Source organism: Mastigoproctus giganteus, chromosome 2, assembly GCF_048544385.1.
Source record: "Mastigoproctus giganteus isolate SK-2022 chromosome 2, ASM4854438v1, whole genome shotgun sequence".
Classification (NCBI taxonomy): Eukaryota; Metazoa; Arthropoda; class Arachnida; order Uropygi; family Thelyphonidae; genus Mastigoproctus; species Mastigoproctus giganteus.
This window is the reverse complement of record NC_143576.1, coordinates 200,893,245-200,919,332: the sequence shown is the minus strand read 5'-3', so window position 1 is coordinate 200,919,332 and position 26,088 is coordinate 200,893,245. Positions and strand designations below refer to the sequence as shown.

The 26,088-nt window shown below is 38.1% G+C and overlaps 1 protein-coding gene across 2 annotated transcripts in view; it reads right to left on the bottom strand.

Moving 5' to 3' along the window:
* The window catches only part of LOC150089910 (genetic suppressor element 1-like), a 488,677-nt gene that overhangs the window by 341,967 nt on the left and 120,622 nt on the right, over nucleotides 1-26,088 (bottom strand). For both annotated transcript variants that reach the window (XM_090389701.1, XM_090389702.1), the window contains exon 2: nucleotides 15,190-15,352. In XM_090389701.1, coding sequence (XP_090245827.1) covers nucleotides 15,190-15,352 — 163 coding nt within the window. The remainder of the gene's footprint in view (nucleotides 1-15,189; nucleotides 15,353-26,088) is intronic.

Here is a 26,088-nt window from a genome sequence, read left to right as displayed (position 1 = left end):
TCTTATGGGAAATGTTAATTTTAACACGACAACTGGGAATGCAATGCCTTTCAGCTAAGTTTGTACCTCGTATCTGCACTAATGATCACAGAGAGCAGGGAGTTCTCACACATAAGAATCTGGGTCACGTGCTCCTGCTGACCCACAACAACGAATCGAGTGTGTATGCCTATGGTCCCATCCTCTCAATGGAAGACTATCTCCTCCAAAGAAAGATAATCTCGATCAAATGTGAAGATTATGCTCATCATATTTTTTTGATTTACGCGGCACTCACTGTTCGTTATGAATTCGTCTCCTTAATAGTCAAAAAGGTTTTTTTTTTTTTTTTTTATGAAAACCCCGAACACGAGAGGTATTACTTAGTATCGTGCTTGGGCTGGAGGTTGAAAAGATGAAAGAAGATATTTGTTGACATTAGACGTGAACTTCTGTAGACTGTAATTTTCAGGAAATACGTATGAAGAAAGGTTGCTCCAGAAAACGGGAGTTGAATGAATAAACGAGGAAGATGAAAAGTTGGACAGTAAATGGATGATGGCTGGTGGCGACACGTGTTCGGACTGTTTTGAAAGGGAGAGCAGGAATTATAGAAGCCAATTCAGAAGAACAGTGCCCATGGAAGTATCTGTAGAAAACGCATGCAGCAGAAACAGTACGTCTATGAGACAGAGAGTGGAGAGATTCTGTTAGAGATGAGTCATTAATTACCCTAACTGCCCTCTTCTCAATGGAATCTAGAAGCTTGACAGAGGTTTTGGGAGCACCGACACAGATGTCGGACACAATATTCCATGGTAGGGCGGATTTGCGATTTATACAGAGTGAGCAGCTGTTTGGAAGAAAAGTAACGCCGAGAGCGAAGAGAAAACCAAGTTTTTTAGATGCAGAGGAAGCAATATTTGTAATGTGCTTGTGCCAAGAGAGATTAGAAGTCATGGTAATCCCCAAAAGAGATATATCATTTTGCCTAGAAATCGGAGTATAGCCAAAGATAAGCATAGGAGCAGAAGAATCCTTTTTGCGAAATATAAGGCAGAACTGAGTTTTAGAATGATTGAAATCAACTAAGTTGTCTTTGCCCCACTGGAGAATTACCAGAAGATCAGCATTTAAGGAATTTGTAGCGGATACTCGAGAAGTTGAAGCTTATTGAGCAGGGCAAGGTTTCTCAAACTGGAAAGTGGAATGCAATGTGCTATCATTATCAAAACTATGAATAGGATTTCCAGTCAATTGAAGAAGATCATTAATATACAAGAGGAAAAGAGCGAGGGAAAGCACTGAACCTTGGGGGACACCGGCATTAGTGGAGAAGTTAGAAGACAGAGAGCCATCTACCATCACGCTCAGTGAGTGATCAGAGAGAAAACTGGATAACCAATCACAAAAAACAGTTCGAAAACCATATGATGAAAGCTTGTTTAGAAAACCTTTGTGCAAACACAATCGAAAGTCTTTGAGATATGAACAGCAACTGCTTGTGTTTCTTTTCCATTCAATTAGTCCATAAATGGGTAACATAAGCCAGAATATCACCAGTGGATCGACACTGACGGAATCCATACTGGCGATCGTTGATCAGACGGAAGGTTTCTAGGTAGTTTAAGAGTTGGTGGTTAATTGATTTCTCCATTACTTTAGAAAGAGTAGAAGTAATTGCAATGGGACAATAATTGGATGGGAGGGATTTGTCATCCTTTTTAGGAACTGGCTGGATATGAGCAAATTTCCAAGCAAAAGGAAAAACACCTTTGGAATAAGAAAGTGAAAAAAAGGCGACAAAGAACAGGAGTTAGTTCAAGTGCACAGATTTTGAGAACAAGTGGAGACATACCACCGAGACTTGAAGCTTTCTTAGCCTCAAGATTCGTCAAAATCCTTCTGACATCCTTTTGACGGAAGACCACAGGAGGCATTGAATGGAGCGTTTTGGGAATGGTGGGAGATGTTTTACCAAGATCATTAATATATGAGTTGGAAGAAAAATGGGATGCCAGCTGGTCAGCTTTATCCTTCGCTGAAGTGACAACAGAACTATCTGGTTTGGATAGAGAGGTGGGAGCAGAGATGGGCAAAAGTTGCGGCCAATAGCTTTGGGAAGGGACCAGAATGCTCGGATACCATTAGGGCAAGAAGCAAGTTTTCTTCAAACTCTAGTTTGGACTGATTAATAACTGCTTTACAATTGTTGCGAGCTTTGGTGTAGGCAGAAACTGAAGAATTAGAAACAAGCCAATTACGATATGCAACATTCTTCTCTTGAACAGCCTTATCACATTTATTGGAAAACCAAGGTTTAGATAAAGGACGAGATTTTAAAGTAGAGTGTGGGATAAAGGATTCCATTTCTACAAGAATAATTTCACTGACACGATCTGAGCAAACGTTGACATCAGAAGTTTTTGAAACAGTAATCCGACCAAGGAAAAGAAGAAAATAAATCTCGAAGGTCATCCCATTTTGCATTCTTGTAATGCCAAACAATATGAGGTTGGGAATAGCCATGAGATAAAGACTCCATTGGAAAAGAGACAATCACCAAGTTGTGATCTGAAGTGCCTAAAGGACCACTCACTTCGACCGTGTACTTAGAAGGGTTGTTTGTGAGAAAAAGATCAAGCGTGTTGGCTGTATGATTAGGATTGTCCGGTATTCTTATAGGTAAATGAACAATCTGTGCAAGGTCATTAGTAATTGCAAAAGCCTCACCATCTCGACCAGCTGGGTCGGTGTGACTAGAAAACGGAAGCCAGCTGGAGTTGTGAACATTAAAATCACCAAGGAAAATCACCTCACTGTTAGGATAGTTGGACTGGAGAAAGTCAAGTTGCAAAGAGTGGAAATCAAAGAGCTCCAAGTGATTAGTGGAGTTGGGAGAACGGTAGAGACAACAGATGAATTTGACACAATGAGGTAGAGAGATTTTAAGCCAGAGAAGATCAAAGAGAGTACATTCCAAATTGCCAAGTCTCTGACAAGGAATATCGAACGGACATATGCACAAGTACCGCCTTTGAAGCGAATAATTTGGGCAATGAGATGAGCAGTGGTTGAATCAACCGATAACTGAGATTCTGTCAGAAAAAGTACATGCGGTTTGGCAGACTGTAAGTGGAAATGAACGTCGTCGAGATTAGAACTGAGACCATGTATCTTTGTGAAATGAACTAAGTGAACCAGAAATACCGCAAAACAGTTTTACAGCGATTATATGATGCTGTTCAGAGAAAACTGACACTTTCATCATGACACCGTTCCTGTCCAGAGTCATGCAAAGATACTTGGGGGTCCGGATGCAAAATGGGTTAAGGAGCCTCAGTTATTTATGTTGAGACTTTGATGGCTCCCTCGATTGGGGTCCCCCTGGATCAGGGGTCCTGGTGCGGCGCATCCAACGCCCTCGTTTTTGTTTCCCAAGTTTAAAGTCCCCTTCAAAGATCACATATTTGCAACGACTGAGGAAATTATTCAGAAAGCCACACAGGAACTATTAACAATTCTAAAGGAAGCCTCTCAGGAATGCTTTCAGAAACTGCAGAAGCACCAGAATCGGTGTATACAGTGCCAAGGAGACTACTTCAAAGAAGATCCAACTGAATATTCGGAAAACTTCATCATTTCCCAAATATTAACTCAGTATCCGAACTTTCTGATCACATTTCGTAAACAAAAGTAAACACTTAAAGTGAATAACTTCGGTAAAATAGTCACGACTAGCCGAGCGGTCGTTTTAAAATACGTACATTATACTGTACAGTTATACGCACCACGTGTTCCTAACCAATACGGTAGTCTGTCTTGTAAACTCCTCCAACCTTTTGCCCATTCCAGAGTACAAACACAAAATTTCTTATTTTATTTGTTATTTATTAACAAAATTATCACCCAGAGGGGAGGAAAAATCAAAGCTATGTTTATAATTATCCGAATCACTGAGCGCAATCTTCCTTATTCCATGACCCCTAATTCATTTTTATTTATTCACTGCGTGCTCTTGTAACCCTAGGGGGGAAAAATCAATTTGGGATCCCGACATCCAGGTTATACACCAATGACTATATCAGCTAATATATAGTCAAGATATTCGGCATAAAAAATCCAAAAAAATAAGCCACCGAACTTGCAGTATGAACAAAGTTATAAGTTTATCATTGTAAGATGCGTATTTTAACATTTCAGAAGAAATAAAATCAAAGAAACAAACAACAGAAACGCCTCCAACAACAAACAAAAAAATCACTTAATCAATTCCCTAGACGTTCAGAATGGCACAGTTCATACAAGCCAATAATAGCAATCAGTTCTATGAACGCCGACCGTATGAACTTCCGAATCGAGAAGGGGAGAAGGAAAAAAAGAAAGGAAAATAGTAAAGTAAGGCAGATACCTCTTCTATCTATTACTTATGTATCATTCTTCTTCAGTTATGACCAGCAGCACCGTTCGTTCAAAACGAAATCAATACTTAAGTTGCTTCTTTTATGCCGGGTGCTGTCACAACTCTCCCCTAGCTGGGTTAAATCGCTGTTGTACAGAAAGCAAAGGCTCTCAAAGTATCGTTACCTCCACTGGTATGCGGAGTGGAAAACTGTTTGTATGGCACTCCGAATCACTGACTCATCAATCACCACCAAAATACATAGGTGACAGGCTAATATTCCATAAATCAATACAGGCCCATTGCATTCTTCTGCATGATTGCATCGCCTCACAACTGAAGCATGTTAAGTCGCTTTCAATTATTTCAAGCTTTGGAACACAGTTTGCCTTTCAGCTCCTGATTCCGCTTATACATCTCGAGAACATTAGTCATGGGATGTGCATCGGAGTTTGTTAATGTACGCTCGTGAGTGACAAATGCGATTCGGCTGGGCGCCTTATAAACAACGCCTTCCGGCGGAAAAGCACCTACTGCCTCGTTTCTAGTAAACACTCGTTCGGTACGATTCTTAAACTCACTTAATCACGGACATTTTGCGGGTCTTAATTAAAACTGTCTCTGTGAAAGGGCATAAACAAATTTGTGTGTAATGAATGAGAACTTTGGATAGGATGCTTTTGGTCACAAGGGGTCGTCCAACAAAATACAAATAGTTTTAAATCGTCATCAATTAGTTACTTCAAACTGGTTTGCAGTTTACAACAGAAGGAATAATAATCACGTAAGGAATAACACGCCAGGGCCTGTGCTCTGGCGTGTTATTCCTTACAATGGACAATTTCAGATTTGCGTAATCGAAAATAATATCGTAATAATAAATATTCGCGTAAGTACCGGGTTCATTTACGTAGCTTTCTATATCAGTGCAGATCAAAAGATAAACAACACGCCGAATACAGAATACCAGAGAATAGGTAAACGTAATTACAAACCTAAAACTCACATTTGGAACAGAGCGCCAACTGCTACCTAGCGGAATAAATTACTAGCGTATATTCATATGATTCGATAAGCAAATTAAAGCATTTCCATTCAGCATTAATCCATCTGTTTCCCCGTGACTGTTCCATTTACCATGAATGGCTTATGTAATGCCATAAATTAAGATGCTATTATTTTAACCAGCTCATTTATTTTTCGTCTCAAGAACAATATAAATTATAATTAAATAAGTTGGTACGTAGTGAGCTACATTTCAGGCACGTTCTATTTTTATTTCTTAAATTAAATGAATTTTTTTCATTTTTCTGGGATTCACAGAAATGAAGAATAAATAAATAATTATCTTCTTGCCAATTAATTACTAGTTGAATAACTAATTATATATAAAAAGTAACTGTTTTCACTCCACTGCACATACTTGACGTAATATTCACTCATTTTGTAATACTTTACTTATCACGTACTTTAACAACAATTTGAAAGATAACACATATGTTTATGCTGTCATTAGCATAATAAATAAATAGATAACAATTCATAATTAATATATTTAGTAAACTAATAACAAAAAGGCGCTTCCGTAGCCAGGTGGGCAGGAGCGGCAGTGCGTAGCACACGCTTCTTGATTAGACCGGGGCTCGAGCCCGTGACCATCAAATACGGAGGATGCGGAAAGGTCAGGGAATGACCACCGCATATCCCTGGAGCAATATGGCCTTAGTCGCTAATGCTTCAAAAAACCAAATAACAAACAGATAACAAAAAATGAGCTTAATAAGTAAATAGATAATTTATAATTAATATATTTAGTAAACTGATAACAAAAAATGAGCTCATCAAAAAAACAACCTCTTCATATGCGCGAACCGAGAAAAATTCGTTCCTTAAACCAGCACCAGAAAACAAACTTAATATCCAGTATTTCGGATAAAATATACGAATAGACTAAGCGATATGTATGAAAAATAAAAAAATAACAACTGTAAGATTTCTATTTGTACGATTTTAACGCAATTTGTAATCGATCAAGAAACTTTTCTAAAAGAGCCAAATTTAAAATTTCATGCACTGGAAGATAGTTGTTACATGGGGACGGATGAACATATTGAAGATATGTCCACACATATAATGCGAACGTGCTTAAAAGGATGAAATAGATATTAATTCGGGTTTATTAGCACAAAAAAGATTTAAAAAATTATGTATCTTCTAATTTTCTAGGAAATTCTGCCCAATATCGCTATACTCTCCAATATTTTGGAGTCTACAGCGATAAAAAAAAAAAACTAATTCTGGGTATTCCATTTTTATTTGATTTAAAAATTAAAACCAACAAGATAGCTTTTATAACCCTTGAATGAATTTTCTGTTGACATACTCGAGTCTTGATTCCTCCACTCTAAAAATACTAGCATTCAATATTATGACTACTACAAGTACAAAGAAAACTCAGCTGATATTCTAGCACAAAAAAAGAAAATCGAATGATACATTTTCTGAATTATTTGAAACACCAGAGGTCACTGCTTTAAGCTCATACTGTATGTAATGTTTGCCTGCAATTTGCACCGTTTATATCTGCACCATATTAGCAACGACCAAACCCATTAACAGCATGCCTGATGACACAATTATAATCTATCTTGAACATCCGAAGAAGGCATAAACAGTGTGAAAATGGAAAACTAATGAGCGAGAAAAATTATGTGTGCATGCTCATTTCCGAATACGTTTCATATGCTACTATAAAACGGAATTCTACTACATATCGGATGCAGAGTAGACTTTGGTTTTCATACCGCTTATTACTACCAAGGAATTATGGAGTTTTCTGACAGAAAACTTCTTTCTCGAAATAAGAAGTGCCTGAAATTTTGCGAAATAACTGCACTAGAGATATCTAATTACGCTATTAGTCGTAATCAAGTACTCGTTAATCATGTTAAATCTAAATTATTTACTTTAAGGTCACTTGTTTTCCAGAAATATTCCTTTAAGTCTTTACTATCTGAAGTTGATAGTAATAAAAATAAAAAATAATAAATAAATAGAAATCATGATGAAAAGCATATCTATCGATAGGAATAATTACGTATCTTTCTTCAAATCCTCTCAAAAATTGCATGATACTATTCATTACACTGATTTTATTAAATTAATTTTGCTGTACCACATTTTAAAACAGATTATCGTTGACATTTAGCTGACATTTTATTATTTTGTTTTATTATGCACACATATTCTGTTTTATAACAACTGTACTTCCAGTAGTTTTTATCTTTAAACCAGCTTACTACAAATTATAATAGCGTGAGATGTATTATTGTTTAAATGTGCCTTTGGGGTAAAAAATCGGCAATATTAAGCGCTAATTTCGAACAGATAACGAGGTTAGTGGTCATGTCACTGCTTCTAGAAATAATGGGCGAATAGCATAGATCAATTACGCAACAAAATTTTGCAACTGAACAAATATATATATATATATATATATATATATATATATATATAACCGACAAATTTATTCTGCTAACTGGAATTGGTATTATAAGTTAATAATAATATAATATAATATAATATTTATTGCATTCGAAGGGGGATTTTAAGCAGTTACTAGACAGCGATTCGTATTCTATTTAAGCAAAATAAAAATTGTGTTTTCTTTACGTACATTGTAATCAATGACTTGTCCTTTCTATTATTATTATTCTTCGAACTTGCGCTCATATTCCACCAAATTTCATCCAACCACACAACGCTGCTGCATAATGCCAAATTAGCAGGGTTTCGTATAGAGTAGGAATCCAAATTGTGCAATGTTGGCGAGACCACCACAGCTATTCCTTATAGGCTACGAACTGTCGCAAAAGGCACTTAAATAAAAAAGTATCACTAGTGAAATGCATGATAATGTTATAGTATAATTCTTAACAACAAGGGATGGTTTGTTGATTATTATAAATTGTTTTCGATTAAGAGTGTTTCTATATCGAAAATATAATTCGATGCTATTAAGAAGTTTACATAATTCAATTTTATTTCTTTAGCACAAGGGGGGGGGAATGGCTCTCTAATGTATGGTTTGTTTTTCATTATTTCAATAATTTTTCATTAGTCGAGTAATGGTTATAACCACAATTTAAAAAGGTCCACGAAATCTTTTATCATGAACAGTACTAAACAATTGCACATAGATGGCAGACTGTGCTGCCATCTATGTGCAAAATGCACAACTTCCTGAAGCGAGTAAATGAAGAAAGTATCTACATAAGTCATTTAAGCAGATCTCAACTATTAAGAGATATTATCAAAATAAAATACAGTACTTCGTGCCCATAAATATCAACTAACGCTGATTCATATCTAAATGAAACTTAGAAATTCACTTTATGCAAACAAATCATTGCTTTAAATTTAAGGTTAATTCAGTGGCGACATCTATTATCAAAAAATGTCATCTTCGGGAGAGAACTTAAACATGACATTATGCAATATAGTATTGAAATGCGCTTAAGCGTATTTCAATACTATATTGCTTTATGTGTGTGTATTACAATTTTTTATATGTCCTTGCCTGGAGGTATGTCGACACGACTTTCAAAATGACGCCGGTTACATTTCATTTTCTATGGTGAAATCGAATCGAGTAATTGTTTATATCAGAATATAAAAACTTGTATTACTAGATTAAATCGAAATAAAGTTTAAGGAAATAGTTTCTCGAATTGATTAAACCACTCGTTGTTGCTAATGTCATACTCGTCATTGATAATGTTAAAATCTGAACTTCCACTTCCGTCAAAGATAGCATCTCTTCAGTACCACGAGGGCATTACTGATTGGACATTACGTGAAAGACATGGTAAATATCTCATTAAGAGTTTATTGCGATGTCCAACGGCTGCATTTGGATTAGCCCTAAAATACACCTAATCCAGCAACCGCCCGTTTTGTTGCCTGTTTCGTGTCATCTGAAATGGCAACACTAAAAAAGCTATTTTTTTTTTTTTTTTTTAAAGAAAGCCACATGGATGTTTTGACTATACTTTCTCTAATCATGGCTGGAGATTAAAAAAAAAAAAAAAAAATATATATATATATATATATACACACACACACACCTTCGGATCGTAAGATAAGGTAGGAAAAATTTTTCAGGTTAAAAAAAAAGGGGAGCATTATGGTCCGGAAAATACAACAATAGCATCGTTATTATATCATTAATAGAAATTTTAAAAAAAGTGAATAATTTTAAATATTTCAGCAAATACACAAATATCATTTGCTACACCATAATATCACAATTCACTTCATGTGTGTAATCAGTATAAAATACCCGTTCAGATGGATTATCAATCTAACGTGTGAGGTTTACTCATTTAAAACACGTTTAAGGATTTTATTTATATTTTGAAATATTAAAAATAACTCACCTTTGGCATTTAGACGTTAATCCTATTGCTTCACTAATCTAATCTATATACACGATGCCTCATAAAACGCATACACATTTCATGATAAAATATATGTATGGTAGAATATAAAGAAAAAAAAACAGCTTCATTTCAGATTTCATTTATCTCAATGTTAAAAGTGTTCACTTTTAACACCTTAATCCAAGCAAGGAAACATCCTCCTCCTTACCATCGTTTTCCAGACCATTAATTCTTGCACCAAAGTCTCCTGTATTGCTTCGATGGATTGAACAAACTTCAGAAAGTGTCTATAATCGGGCAGATGTAGATTATCGCTTTGGGGTAACCACGTTCTTGCACCAAGATTATCACTTTGGGGTAACCACGTTACCCCAAAGTGATAATCTTGGTGCAAGAATTATACGGTGGTGTAATATCAAATAAACATGGTGGAAATTTGACAAGATAGATCCTGAAAACTGAGGGGAATGTGGTGCCCTATCATGTTGAGAGAGATAGCTGTTATTGGATTTTTATTGTGTTTGTAAATTGTGTGTGTTCTGTGGTGGATTTTTCTGCTTGGTTGACGAAATTTCTGAGAAAAAAAACGATATTCAAACTTCGGTCTTTTCCACCAGTGGACGGCGATTCTACCAACTGTGCTACCCACGGTGTGTGTGTGTGTGTGTGTGTGTGTGTGTGTGTGTGTGTGTGTGTGTGTGTGTGTGTGTGTGTGTGTGTGTGTGTGTGTGTGTGTGTGTGTGTGTGTGTGTGTTCCGGCAAATTCCCTTGTCCATATGAATTTTTTTTATTCTCTAGAAACCAGTACACACAAGTATGGAGGTTCATAGTACCACTGCGCTTAAAAGTGACATGTCTGACCGAAAACTCATGTCCATGACTGTTAATCCTTGTTCATTTTCCTTCAAAAATACTTACAAAATTCCATACGCCAATAAGGATCAACTTTTAGTCACAGCATGCTTCGAAATTTACTATTTCCACTGAGCAGATCTCAACAGTCGGTCCACACTTGTCTTGATGTTTTCAGTCTCACGGACGCAACACAAGTCTTTTTTTATAATCGTGCAAATGTTCATAACACCATTGCAGCACTGTCTGCATTTGTTGAGTTCCTACGTTGTTGTTTAGGGGCACAAGGGCCCCTTGGGCCAAACTGTGCCTGTCCAAGATTGTTTTAATGCAGTTAGTCCAGTAAAAAGTTATATTCAGTAATACATATCAGATCGCGGATATACCGTACCAAAGAATATACGCGCCCCGGACAGATATATCTTTAGTTATATACTCTGAATGATCACTGAATTATGACCACCTACCTAATACTTCCTAGGTCCAACTTTTGCCCTCAGTACAGCAGCTATCCGACTTGGCATTGATTCAACAAGATGTCGGAAGCGTTCGGGAGGTATGGTCAACCAAGCAGTGTGTAATGCGGTCAGTAATGCAGGTATGGAGGTGATCAGTGTATCCAAACGCCTGATATGCCTTTCCCTAGTGTCCCACATGTGCTCTATGGGATTGATATCTGCGGGGGGGGGGGGTTCGGAGGCCAATCGATATGCTGGAAATCAGAACTGTGTTCCTCAAACCATTCCTGCACAAGTGCCCAATGGCTCAGCGCATTGTCATCTTAGAAGACACTATCGCCATTCGGGAAAAGGTGTAACATAGCGGGGTGTACACAGTCACAGTTGACGATAGCAGAGACCACTGATACGTTGTTCCATGCACCAGGGGTCCAAGTTCCTGCCAGTGAAACATGCTCCACGCCATACAACCGCCTCCACCGGCCTGCACTTTTGATACCATGCATGATGGATGAAGAGCCTCATCTTGTTGATGCCAAATCCGTACACAACCATCCACGGTGTGGAGTAAATAACATGACTCATCCGACCAGCACACCTTCTTCCGGTCTTCTAACGTCCAACTTGCATGCTCTTTGCACTCGGCGAGTCTTTTACGACGATGAACCTTGGTTAGGATAGGATGCCGTAGGGTCGTCTGCTGGTATTGCCCATACGTGCGATGCATGTAATGCCAGATATTTTTTCCAGGTTGGCCCATGTTGTATTGGGTAGTCAACTCTTGAACAGTGCTGCGCCTGTTCGCGTCGCCGGCGCTCACCTCTAACGTCAACCTTTCGCTGACCTTTGCAGTTTTGCGTTGGGTCGCTGTTTGACCATTTTGACGCCGGTCCCGGTACACTTTAACTACGGCGGCTCTCGAACACCCCACCAGTTCAGCTGTTTGGGAAATCGAGGCACCAGCTTGTCGAGTACCCACAATCTGTCCTTTATCAAAGTCCAATAAATCCTTCCTTTTACCCATCACGTTCGGAATTTTACTGCCTACTGAGCCACTGACACTTTATCTATGCTACAGGTCGACTAACTGCGCAATCTCGTACGTCACGTGGTGAACGGGTCGTATTCAGTTTTCGGTAATACTCCAAAACACGGTGCCCCTTTGACAATTACGTCGAGAAGAAGAGGGGGAAAGCAGTGACGTACGGTTCGTAACTCCGCCCACTCACTGCGTTCCCCCTCTTCTTCTCGACAACTGCACGTGGCGAATGTCACGCGACATAACAGTATGGCGGAACCGAAAAATAACGAAATTATCGGCAACAGCAATTTTTTCGGAGCAGCAGCCAAAATAATTGCAAATTAAACACTAATTTCGTTCTTCAAAACGAAAAAAAAATAATGGGACGCAGCAAACGACCAATTTTAGACAAATAACTGGCGAAGTCCCGCAAAAAGGTAACCTACCATTTTTAATTAAACACAAACGAAAGACAATTAAAAACGTAATTCCCAATATACATTTTTTTTTTTTCGTCCAACGACTGGTTTTTGCTTGAATCCTTCCCGAAGTCGCATGAAAACCTAACGTTTTCCGGCTAAACAGAAACGAAAGTCAATTAACACGTGCAACGAACAATAAAATTGCTCTTTGCATAAGCACAAAACGGCAACATACAATTTTTTCTTTTTTTTTTTAAAAAACGCAACGGACACACTACTACGTTAATAATACGTGAAAATAACACAGAAATACAAGACAAACTAAACTCACCTCACAGCAGCAAAAAACAAAGAAACAGTTTACCAGCAGGATGGAACGGGATAACGACAAAATGAAAACCACGAGGCAATAACCAGAGAAGTAACAGCTCAGCACCGTACGCACTAAAAACCAACATTCAAAAGAAAGAACACGCAACGAATTTCGCATTTAGCGCTCCAGTGACGTCGTGTCACGTGCCATCCACGTGAAACGAAGAGGGGACGCAGTCAGTAGGCGGGATCAAAACCTGTCAGTCACTGCTTCCCCCATTCTGACAGCCAATTACAAGGGGGCACCGTATATTGGAGTATGGCCCAGTTTTCTTAGGGGTAACATAATTCAGTGATCACTCAGTGTATATTTCTTACCTCATTCTTCTGTGTTTGGCGGCTCTTAAAGAATTGCGTCCCGGGCAAAGGCCCTGCTAGCTCGTGCCTTAATCCGGCACCGGTACATATGGATGCATTTTACGTATCGGAAGAGCTCGTAAGGGTTAGCGTTATTTCCGAGCATATGCGACAGGTTTATAGATTCACGAAATTTAGAAACTGAAAGTAGTTTTACTGATATTGAAATAATTAGGACAGTCAGTAAGAATATGTCTGCTTGTTAGCTGTGTCCGACAGTACGGGCAGTGACGAGGCTTTCTCCCAAAAGTAAGAAAAGATGAATGATTGTGAGGTTATATCATAAAGTTGTTTTGCAGCACGAAAAGCTTTTTCATTTCGGACAATTCCAGAGTGGTCTGGGATCCAACAACATGTTACTTTGCACTTACTTAGCATCTGTCCGATTTTACGAATATTAGCGGGTCTCGATCACACAAGTTGTCTGTCCAACATGATGTATCTCGATACTAATAAAGTATCGAAGCAAGAGGATTCCCGTAATGTTGGTTTTTTTTTTTTTTTTTCATGTCACTTTGGTTGAACTTGCTGCAAGAGAGTAACTGTGATCGGGTGCTTTTTAATATGAGATACGAAGGGAACAGGTTACTTTTTATTGCAAATATTGCACTTAAGAGATTCTGTACATATCAAGGTACATGAAATTGAAAGTTCAATAACCCGTATCCACAACTAATTTAATGGCATAAAGCTCGACCTCAGTCGACATTACATGTTGACTCAGCGGTAAAGAAGGGAAGACAGCCAGTTTGCGAACCATCGGTGTAGATTTCACAAGTCTGAGAATTAGATATTGAGTAAGCTGCATGTAGTTGTTTAATATTACGAGAAGGTACAATATTCTTTCCCCATTGTTGAAAATAGTCATCACAGAACACAGGGATAAGTTCCCAAGATGCGGTTGATAATGATATATCTTAAAATAGGTAGCATAGCTCGATATTCCAGGTTTAAGTCAGTTCTCTTAATCTAGGGAGACAGGGTCGGTTTTCATTTGGCTTGCTGTTGTATCAGGAATCCAATGTGGTGTTAGAGACATATCTGCAAATACGGTGAGTATGTAGTACGAATTTTTGCAGCATAGAGAAAAAGAAAGAGCAATGCTTTCCGAAGAGGATGCAACGGAAGTTCATCTGCTTCCACATACAAGCTTAGTACTGGAGAGGTTTTGAAAGCTCCTAGGGCTATTCTGAGAGCGCTGTGCTGATAGTATTTAGTATGCTGATAGTCTTTATCCATCCCAAATTGTATTGTTTAGCTAATCATTCTGATATTCATTCTTCGATCATAAGCTTCAACTTAAGCTTCTTCCACCAGGTGTGAGGTGTCAGTAATTATAACCACTGTGCTATCCCCAAGGGCCAGAGGTGTTTTCCCTTTCTTCGAAAAATTGTTTGCGGCATTCAAACAATTTTTGACCATTACAGACTTTCCATAAACTTATTACAATTAGTAACTTTTGGTGGAAATTTTCCTAAACTTAACCAGCAATTTCAGGCCCTCGCACTGTTCCATAATTTTCAGAATTTGTACGTTTTTAAAGATGTAAAACCAACTTTAATTTAATGTTGTGAAACATAAGCAAAAAATACATAACTTATCGCTGTAACGATAATTAAAGAAACATATAACATGCACTGGCAACTTTGTATTGGTCACTACACCAGCGCCCCATCGTGGTCATTCTTGGAAATTTCTAGCCACACCTCGTACTTAGGTCATTATTAAAAATGTGTATTAAATGACGTCACTAAGACATCTTCAAAATGAATGATCAATTTAATATACCAAAATTAGTAATTTAAAATTCCCAGGAGGTTTAACCAAACAGCAGACGGTAATCTTAAGGTGGGACGGCCAATTAATATTATTCATATTTATTTACCTGTGGGACCAGGATAAGGACTAACTCCTTGTTGGACGTCAAGATGACCTCTCTCATTTTCAGGCAACATTACATGGATGTTTCTGTTTTCTCCCTCTAGTGACGTTACTCGCGAAGATGAAGACAACCCAGGAGTGGACGGTGTCGGTTCCCTGCTAGAATGCTGTGAAAGAAAAAAGTAGCGGTTACAAAATTTCTTATATTATAGATTATGGGAAAAAGAATTTTAAGCAATTTTTTAGCTAAATCTATGTTATATTCGTATAAAATAGAGTAACGTAAAGGAGAAAGAGGACACTAAATCGACGGGTTTTTTGCTCGGGATTTACAGACAGACGTAATAACCGTAATTACGTCTGTCTGTAAATGATAAAGATTTATGTACAAATCAAACTTTTTTTCTTTTTAACAGCTATAAATATTTCCATCTATGTTTCAAGCTTAGCTTTTGAGAATTAGCAATTTGATCCTGAAGTGATAACTCATCAAAAGTCTTCGAAATTGACAATGTCTTCCATGACTCCATTTAAAGAGGAAGAGTAATCCAAGTATTAATTCCACTAGCTGTGTACTTACTTGTCCAATGGAATTTCTATGCAATGGAGTCCTCGATATGGTTTTGTTCCTCAATTTCTAAATTAAGTTCTCTTCTGACCCGATCTCTATCTACAAGACAGAAATCGCATCAGTTTCAATAAGATTAGGTTAATATTTAATGATCTTTGTCGCATTAAGGATCCTTGTCGTATTTTGCTTCTTATTCTCACTCGTCAATGAACTAATCAGCTTTTTTTTTCTTTCTTAAGTACGTTACGAGTACATTAAAATGCATATACAGTATTTCAAGATAGCAATTGTTTTGTGTGTATCAGTGAACATCAGTGTTATTTGAATGTTAACATTTCAAGGCAACCCAGACACTGTTCTTAATTTCTGTCAAGCCCATTTGATTAAAATTTGCAATAGGTATTTTTAATGGTTTGAATATTTTCACTTAATTTGGAAATTAAATAACAAGGCAATTACAAAAGGGTAAAATAAGAACCCCAAACCGGTTTATCATAAAGAAAGTGAAATTTTTTAAAGTTTTCTACATGTGGTCACGTAAGATATGAAAACAATAATTACGTATATAAAAGTTAAAAAATAATCACAAAATGCGTCATCACCGTTCAAGTTCATTAGCTTAAAATCTGAAACAAAAAAAAAAAACGTACACGTATACCATATACCAGAGTGTGGGGAGGGAAATCGCCTTAGTGCAAAAAGAAAGCTGAAGAAAATCGTTCTTCAAGGTTATGAATTTTTCGTTTGGACAAGACAATGCAGAATACAAGGCAAAAGCTTTCACACGGTGCCTCGAGCTTTACAACTGCATGCATTTAACCTATTTTATCTTGTTTTCTATCTACAGTACCGCGATTACAAGATTGCAATCGACCTATAGGCATAACTGGGTTAAACCCCACAAATTTGGTGTGCTCACGACACAGGTACATTGGGAGCTATGTGATGGACTTCAAAGCTACAAATCATAGCTTGTTTAGCAACCCTTGGCCTACTTCATAAGGAATGAAAAATACAATATTTTGTAATTGCCTAAATAAAGAGATTGCCATGCGCATTTCAAAAGGCGCATGACAAAAGTTTTAAAAATTGTTTAAAGTACTGCTTGAAATAATAAAAGTTAGTTAATATACATAACCCATTACATTTCAGCCGGGTTCGATTTTTTTTTTTTTTTTTTAAATCAATGAAAATGAATTTTTTTTTTCTTTTTTGTCATTAAGAACATACAATAAGAAAAAAAAAAAAAATCTTACATAACAATATACACGAAAAATGTGCAGGGACTGTCTGAAGCTAACAATACTGCATCAAAACTATATTTAATCTATGACCACCAATGGGGGGGGGGGGGGCACTGGTATAGAAAAAATAAATAATAATTGACGGATTTCTATTTGTCCCATTTTAACGAAATTTGGGATGGCTTCACAATCTTTTAAAAAAAAATTAAACATAAAATTTCATGATAATTCGTCTACTGGAAGTCGAGTTGTTATATACGGGAGGGCGGACAGACAAACAGTCAACTTATGGTGAAGAAATAAGCGCTTAGCATATACACCGATGAGCCAAAACATTATGACCAGCGAGTCGTTATGCAAATCGAAGCAACTGCGGGTGAACTACGGCGAGTGCGCGGGTCGGGACACGGTAACAGAGCAAAGCTTGAAGATATCGGAAATAGAGCACTTGCTGCCCAACAAAATTGAGCTACTGAGCACAACCTCCAGATCTCACCGGACAAAACCTGCTCCATACTTCTTAACCGAACGCTGTATATCCGGAGATCTCCACAACTAAAAATACAGGGCAGAACTGTTAAGCTTGCCACCGAAATGAAGTATCTAGGAGCCATCCTGGACAAGAATCTATCCTTTGCCCCTCATCTGACGTATCTATGTAAAAAGATCCGTAACTGCACCTCACTCGTAAACAGTCTCTCGCTGCGACTGGGGGATTGAAGAAACGAACTCTTTCCATTTACTATAGAGCCATCTTCATACCAATAATCACATACGCAGCAGGAATCTGTACACGAAGGCTATAACAGCAGTCAACTACAGAAAGCTTGAAACAATATAACGAGCAATGCTACTGACCATCACAAGAGCAGTGTGCACGGTCAACACCCACGCCATTCAAGTGCTGGCCGGTGTGCTACCCTTGGACCTTGAGGTCGTCGGATGCGGGTTGCTATATCACCTATCTAAGGTCAAAGCAGTATCAATCATGGATTTCACAACAGACCCACCTAACACAGCTAAAGCAGAGAAAAAACGCCTAGGCTACCTGCAACAAACCTAGCAATCCAGGCGGACCAACTCCGCGAAAGGAGAGATTACGAGAAAGTTAATTCCCGACACTACTAGGGTTTATCCGGAAATGCCGAAATGGTTCTCCCCTGGCCTCCATGCCACATTCTTAACCGGTCATGGGCCTATCAAAGGGAAATTACAAGCACTGGGCATTATTGAAGACTCCCTATGCCACCGTGGTTTCACGGAAAGCTGGAGCCACTTAATGTATGACTGTGAGCTCTATGAGGACTTAAGGACTCTTTATGAGGACTCTCCTCACCGAAATCCACTATCTTCCAAAAGACCGGGAACAGCACGTCCTTGATAACGCCGAACACTACATTGCCTTCACGCACTTTGCTCAAGAATTATTCACCCGATGTAGGGCGCTTCCATGAACACAAACTTGAAAACTGTACAGTACCACGACGCAGCTTTCAGAAATCACTGACTGGAGCCTCGACTGAGAGAGAAGTTTCATTAACGCACAGCGGAAGGTAAGGAAACTGACACACTCAAACCCCATCAAGCACCATCTGGCGATTTGAACTAGGTGCCTAACGTAGTTCCCTTTAAATTCCCTTTCTCCTGGTGGGGCCTGGGCCTATACCACTGACTTTTTGAGGTCGCCTTCTCTATCGTCCCCATACTTCTGTCTCCCTCCCGTTCTGCCTAAACTGTCAGCGTACTCCCCACACGATGTCAAAATTCTACAACGTCCAAAATTAAACTTCATTAACATAAGCCTCTTTCGGCCTTACCTAAATTCCAGCGCCCCCTCCCCTTTTTTTTAGGTCCTAGCCACTGAAATCTCAGAAAATTAAGTGGCAGGAACTGCTAGAGTGAAAATTTCGAATTACTGGGTTGATTGATTTTGATTTTATTGGCGCAAAAACGACTACGGTTATAATGCGCCAAGAAAACAAATTACTGGGTACCTAGTCTGCCTCTACGAGGCATAGTGTAGACAACGTTGGGCCCCAGCAGGGGGGGGGGGGTCTAGCGGCTAAATGGCCAGAAGAACAACGATACAAAACACTACACTTACAAAATCCATACACTTTTAAATCTCTGGCCTTTACAGTGAACGGTTACACCTATAATGAAAGCAACGCGGAGATGGGGGAACCCCTAGTGCCGACATAAACACACAACAGTACCTAAACATCATTGATTTTTGGTGTTTTGTGTCCTTCCAAATCGGATTATTATGGCGATTTTAAACAATCACCCTATGGATATTTATGTGGATGTTGTTCATAAAGGGTCGATGAGTAATAAGATATAATTTTTGTATGTTTTCGAGAGGGGATTGCTTAGATATCAGACTTTGAAGATACAGTATTTAGACTTAAAGATATTTTCTAGACATTTTCCCATAGACTACCATTATAAAGCAAAATGCCTTGGCGTAACATGCCTGTCTCTATATAAGCATATGTGGACAGAGTATATGTTTTAACGTAGGTTTCATTAATTTTGTGAAGGCCAAGATGGCGGCGATGTAGATGTGTTTTGGAGGGAAAACTACATAGTTACTACAAGGAGACATTTCTTTTAGTGCCACCTATGCCACTGATTTGTTGGACTTAAAATCATTGAATATAAACATCGGGTTATTCCAGTACTCTCTATAGGGTCAGTTTTTCAAGTGGAAATCATTGTATATAGTAAATATGACTGAATATAGAAATTTTGACTTTTTGGGCTTTGACATTTTGGGCTTCCTTTGGGCCCGAGTTGGAGAGTGTATATCTCCTCTCCTATTGGTCCTAAGGACTTGATATTTGGCAGGTGAAGTCCAATAAGGATTACTTATTTTTTCGTTTTTTTTTTTTTTTTTTTTTTGTATTTTTTTGGTTTCCAGGGGAGATACAAAAAATCAATTTTTAACTTTTCTCATATTGACATACATGTTACCATACAGATTAATTTGGCCATAGACAAAAACTTTATACTGTATATTGTATGCCTAGGTACTTCCAAGTAGGTAAGTGGTACATTAAACATTATTGGAGCCAAAGAAGGTAGAAGACAGAAGAAAAGGAAAATATCATTAATAAATAAAGAAGATTCTATTTCAGATGAAGATTGGTGTCACCAGTATTACTGAATTTTATTAAATGTTTGTATTGCATTGTATTTTTTACTTCATTCTACATACAATCTACATACAAGGTAGCATGGAAACAGTTGAAGATAGCAACCAAACACAAGATTTGGCTGGTAATCCCAGCACATCAGGAACAGACATGAGTAAATCTGTGCGGAAAAAGAAATCAAAGATGCAAGTCACAAGGTGCAATCAAGATCCTGCCCCGGATGAAAGACCATCTACATCCACAGTGGCAGTGGGCAGTAATATAAATAGTGTAAATAACGAAGAAACAGGTTTGTCAGAGTCCGAAACTGTACACAACGTGTCAGAAGGTATTGACTTGGAAGAATCATTAGATATGTCAACGGTTCGTGCAACAGTTCTTAAAATTAAAAAGGCCTTGGGTGGCTACAGATTCCGGCAAAGTTACAAAGCTGGCCTCTAACCGCATTAATAGCCTTTGGGCGGATCTTGAGGCAGTAACTACCGCCCTGATGAAAGGCTCAAAGCAAAATCAGCTAAGCTCCAAATAAGAGCAGAGGTTTTTGACATGTATTTGAAGGGGACAGTGCCCAGTGCAAAAGACTTTGCAGATATAGTTAAGGACAGTGTTCCTACACAGCAAGTAAGACAAGGATTAAACAAGGAACCAAAAGCCTCAACCAGACTAGAGGAGGAACATTATAATCCTAAAGGTCCTTTTGACCTCCTCGCTAGGTTTGGGGGGGGGGGGCAAGTAACCTTCTTATACTAAGACCTGGTACTGACTCAGATACTGCCTCAAGTCAGGATATAAGAAATAGAATTACAGTGACATTCAAAAAATACTTCAGAGAAGTGAAAATTAAAAACATTAGATTGTTACGGAACAAAGAAGTTATGGTGGAGATCATCAATTCTACAGATGCTTCTAAAATTAGCAAGGCTCCATCTCTGGTTGAGGCTGGTCTTACTATTGAAAAACCAAAATTGACATACCCTACAGTGTTGGTGTATGGAGTCCCCAAAAATTATACTAAGGAAGATAGTCTCGAAGATCTCTATGTTTAAAAACCTCAAGGACTTTGGGGGTCTCTCAGGAGGAGGTTTCTTGAGAGACAACTTTCCGGTTTAACTCTGGAACTGGGACATGTGTTACCAACTAGGTGATTGGGTTCAACCCTCATATTTTAAGATATATAATGCAATTAGACAAAATATACCTTGGATTCACATCTCATCGTTTTCGTAAATTTACTGTGGTAAATAAATGTTTCCGATGCCTCCCTTACGGTCACTCCGCGAGCAATTGCACGTGTCCTGTGGCCACTGAGCTTACGGTGGTCAAGTGTTTGCAGAGTGTACGCACAAAGATCCTCCACAGTGTGTAAACTGTAAGCGTAGGAATAAAGATAGTAATCACTCAGTGCGGGACAGCAGGTGTCCAGCATACCTTACAGCTGTGGAGTTGGCCAAAATAAAAACCGCAAATGAATAATACAACCCAAAACACTGCAACTATCTGTTTGAATATTTCTCCTGTGGAGAGAAAGATTTTACAAATTACGGGCAAATATCTCGAGTAGCAGTAGATGAAATCCGGGTAGCTACGATTGAATACAGTTACGATCTAGTATGTATACAGGAGCCCTTCTTTTCAACGCAGGTTGGAGGACAGGCCCACAAGATCATGGATTTCCAACATCCTCCACGGTAATATCAACGAGTAAAGTCCCTCAAAAGACTGCAGTGGTAGTATTAAACAGTGAACTAGTCATTACATCAATTACCAGACTTGCTCCCCCGACATCACTTGTATTCAAGTTTCTTCTAGGGGTTTTTCTTTTTATCTTGCTTCTTTATACTGCTCTCCATCAGAAAATATAGAAAATGCTATATATGAGCTTGACAAAATCTGTTCTAAATTCGCAGAAATCTTGTAATCACGGCCGACCTGAATGCAAAATCCCTGTTCTGGCACAGTGGTTGTACGGATGCCAGAGGTGCGTTATTCGAGGACATTATTTTGGCATACAATTTATGTATTCAAAACTTGCAGGAAAACCTTTCACCTTTTCTACAGTAAACGGGCAATCAAACATCGACGTTACTGTGTCTTCATTTACACTTGTAAATAAAATACATGAGCGGGACATAAAACTGGCATTAGTTAACAGCGATCACTGTACCATCACGTTTTGTGTTAGGGCGGAGAATACCAATGAAGACTTGCCTGTGCATGACCTAAGGAGGTTCTGCGTGAACAAAGGGAGATGGGATAAATTTAGAGCCCATCTAGAAACGATCTTTGGTTCTCGGGACTTATTGGAACTAAACAACCTCACCACTCTTGAGTATGTTAACTTTGTACAGTACCATTTATTTGTTGCAATGTCGCACTCCAACAGGAGAAAACAGATTAAAAAACTTTCGGTCCCATGGTGGACACCAGAGTTGACCACTCTGAGAGTTCAAGTACAGAACGCGCGAAAGGACTAAACGAGGGAGGCACTTGTCGGAACAAGATGGACAACAACTTAGAGATGATTACAGATTAAAGAGAAGAAATTTTCACAAGATAACAGAGAGCAAAGCTAGGTGTTAGCAAGATTTAGTGAAACATGTTGGTAATACGGAGCCATGGGGTTTAATTTATAAATTAATGAGAAATAAATTACTTAGTGGGGATGTTTACAATACTGTTGTTGATAACAACCAGGAAACCACAGACTGGAAATCAACCATAGAATCGATTGTTGGAAATCTTCTTCCCTTGGATTCTCCAGATCTGGATTCACCTAAACAGGCTGCAATTCGTCTGGAGGATGAGAGATAAACTGGATCCACGGACACTGAGCTTTTCAACATGATTGAGTTAGGGGCTGCAATATCAAAATTAAATTCGAAAAAGTGACCTGGAGAAGATTTAACAGAAAATCAAATTACAGTCAAATTTTTTGAATTCCTTCCAAATGCATTACTTAATCTGTACAACAAGTGTTTAATGAAGGGAACTTTCCCCAGTTTGGAAACAAGCATTATTGAAGATTCTCCATAAACTGGGTAAACCCAAAACAAATCCCAGGTCGTATAGACCATTTCTCTTTTGGCCAACATGGGAAAACTATTTGAACGACTTTTGTCCCCTAGAATCATTAATATGCTCATGGAAAACCACCTCTGTTCGGATTGTCAGCATGGTTTTAAGAAAGGGCATTCAACAGAGGATGCAATAATCACAATAATAAATTATATTTCTAACTCGCTAAGCAAGCACATATTAATAGTTGCCGTGGATTTTGAGGGTGCTTTCGACTCTCTCTGGTGGGAGAGCGCCCTCAGGTCTCTCAGGAGGGGTCCACTGTAGTAACTACATTTATCAAGTACTGCGATCATATTTCATGAACAGAGCAATAAAGGTTCAAGCCAAACATCTTTCATACAGTACTTCCGTGTTCAGAGGATGCCCTCAGGGTTCTGTTCTGGGGTCTCTGTTCTGGAACACTGTTCTGAACCAGTGGCTGAAGAAGGAAAGTGTAAGTTACATAAAAGTGGCTTATGCCGATGACCTGGTGGTCGGTGTATCAGAACTGTCCTTGAGGAAAAAATTCAACCAGTGTTGGATGACTTACAAAACTAAATAAGTTGGAAATAACTGTAAATAAAACCAACTTTATGGTTTTTAAATCACATTTTGATTATGAGTGACCGTCTAAAGTATTACTGGAAGGCACACACAATTACCATATGTTTCCATATTAAGTATTTGGGTATCATTCTGGATAATAATCAAATACTTAATGTGTTGGCGTTCCAAGTCCATGTAAAATTTAAGGAAAAAAATTAAGAAATTTACTGTGGCAATTATTTGGCTTTCCCGTAAAGAGTGGGGCTTAGGTAAAAAAAGTGTTGTATTTATATTACAAGACAATTTTCCTTCCCATTATTGCTTACGCTTGTGGAGTGTGGTTTCGGGCTCTGTCTAAGGTTAAGATCAAATCAAAATTAATATCACTACAGAGATCTATGTTATTGACCATCATAAATTCCCCCAGAACAATTTCAAATAATGCCCTGAAAGTGTTGGCAGGAATTATACCTCTGGACCTCTATATACAATATTGAGGAATGGCTTACAAATTAAAAAAAGGGATTTCAGTGACTGACTTGTATGGATATTGTCTCTGATCCGTCTAACAACTTTAAACAGAAAAAAAACAAGATTTGGAATTTATTTATGGAGGAATGGGAGAAGATGGGACGCAAGTGTATTTGGGGAAGTTACTAAAAAATTCATTTCGCAGGTAGAATTTGCAACGAAAGGAACAGTGTTTCATTGGTTTTACCCTACAATGTTTACTTCATTCTTGTTATCAGGCATGGTTCCCTTAGATCCAAGTTGTATGAAAGAGGGCTGGAGCCAGACCCTTTGTGCACTTGCGGACAAGGCGAAACATGGTTGCATGTGCTGTTACATTGCACGCAATACGACAATATCAGAGCTATCTTGTAATACAACATACCCAATCTAGATGAAAACAATGTACACCTTTTGGTTGATGATCCCAAAAGCTTTGGAGTTCTCCAGAACTTCTCCTTCTTGGTGTTTACCAGGAGGGAACTTAGGGCAGCTTTGTTAAGAAACGAGTAAGTTTTATGTATATAATCTATTTGATATGTTAGAAAATTGATAAACAATGTTCACATTGATTTACCTCAGTGGAGGTAGCAAAATGGTGGTTATTGTTGCCTTAAATCATATTCTCAGCACAAGTCAATATAGATATAAGAAATTTGTAATTGGGTCAATTTAGAGCGTGAAGTTGGTCACTGATTTTCCTTTACCTTAGGATCTGTTGTCTTCGGCTCTTGGATGAATTTATATATATGAATAAATGCCCATTATCTGAATCATCTAGTCTCCTGCTGTTTGATTCTGAGGACCTAGAAATCTAAAAATTAACTTTTTCAGAAGTAGTTTAGTGGTTGGTCTGGACTGTTGAAGTGAACCAGGTTAGGTACCTCGTTGCGACAGCCAGTACACTGGAAATCATACCTCTTATAGCTTTCATGATATATATATGTTTATGTAATTAGTATGAAAATTTAAGAATTGGGCCACTTTTGGGTCTGCAGTTAATAGTCAGTAACTCCACTTCCACAGCTTCTGTGATCTCAAATTTTTGACCGGCTGTATATAAGGGAAACATTTAATTTTCAGGGTTTTTCTTCTTCCCTCAGGCAAATGGTTCCAGAGTTTTGGATTTTCAAAAATTAACATTTTTGAGAGTAATTGTCTTGGGAAAATTTTTTTTTTCCTAGAATAACTTGACCAGGTTGTGACTGTTATCTGGCAGAAAATTTTAACAGATTATGTACGGTACAGTTCCTCTTTCCATTGTGGATGAATATTTCAAGTTCAGTTTCAAGGACTGGCATGGCAAGTGTGCTCTGGTGTATCATGGATCAGGAAAATGGATATAACATTTAACTGCCACTGAGGATAAAAATTTCAATTGTAAAAATTTCAATCTTGAATTTTATATGGCATTTTGTGCTCCAGAAGATCTATGGACTTTGAAATTGTGGTTAGTGTATGACAAATCAGATCATAAGTGTGTTCTACACAAAGTGTGACATTGACCACTGGAAAACTTCCATGGTCAAGTTCCAGTGGTTAACAATTGGTAGGAACCAGCGATCAGACAGAACAAGTATAGCTTGAGTGAACAATTATTTTACGATAATGAAGATAGTGAAGACTTCCAGAAAATGACTGTTGGACTATTTAGGCTGCAAAGGGCAGTGGTCTCATTGTGGCTGCTGCTCGCAGTGATAGGATCTATTCGAAGGGCAAGACAAACTGTCGAGATGAGTTTAGTGCAAAAGCACCTTTTGTTTTGTTTTTTTGTTGGTTCTTACGTATTTATTATTTTATTTTTTGTCTCAAATATG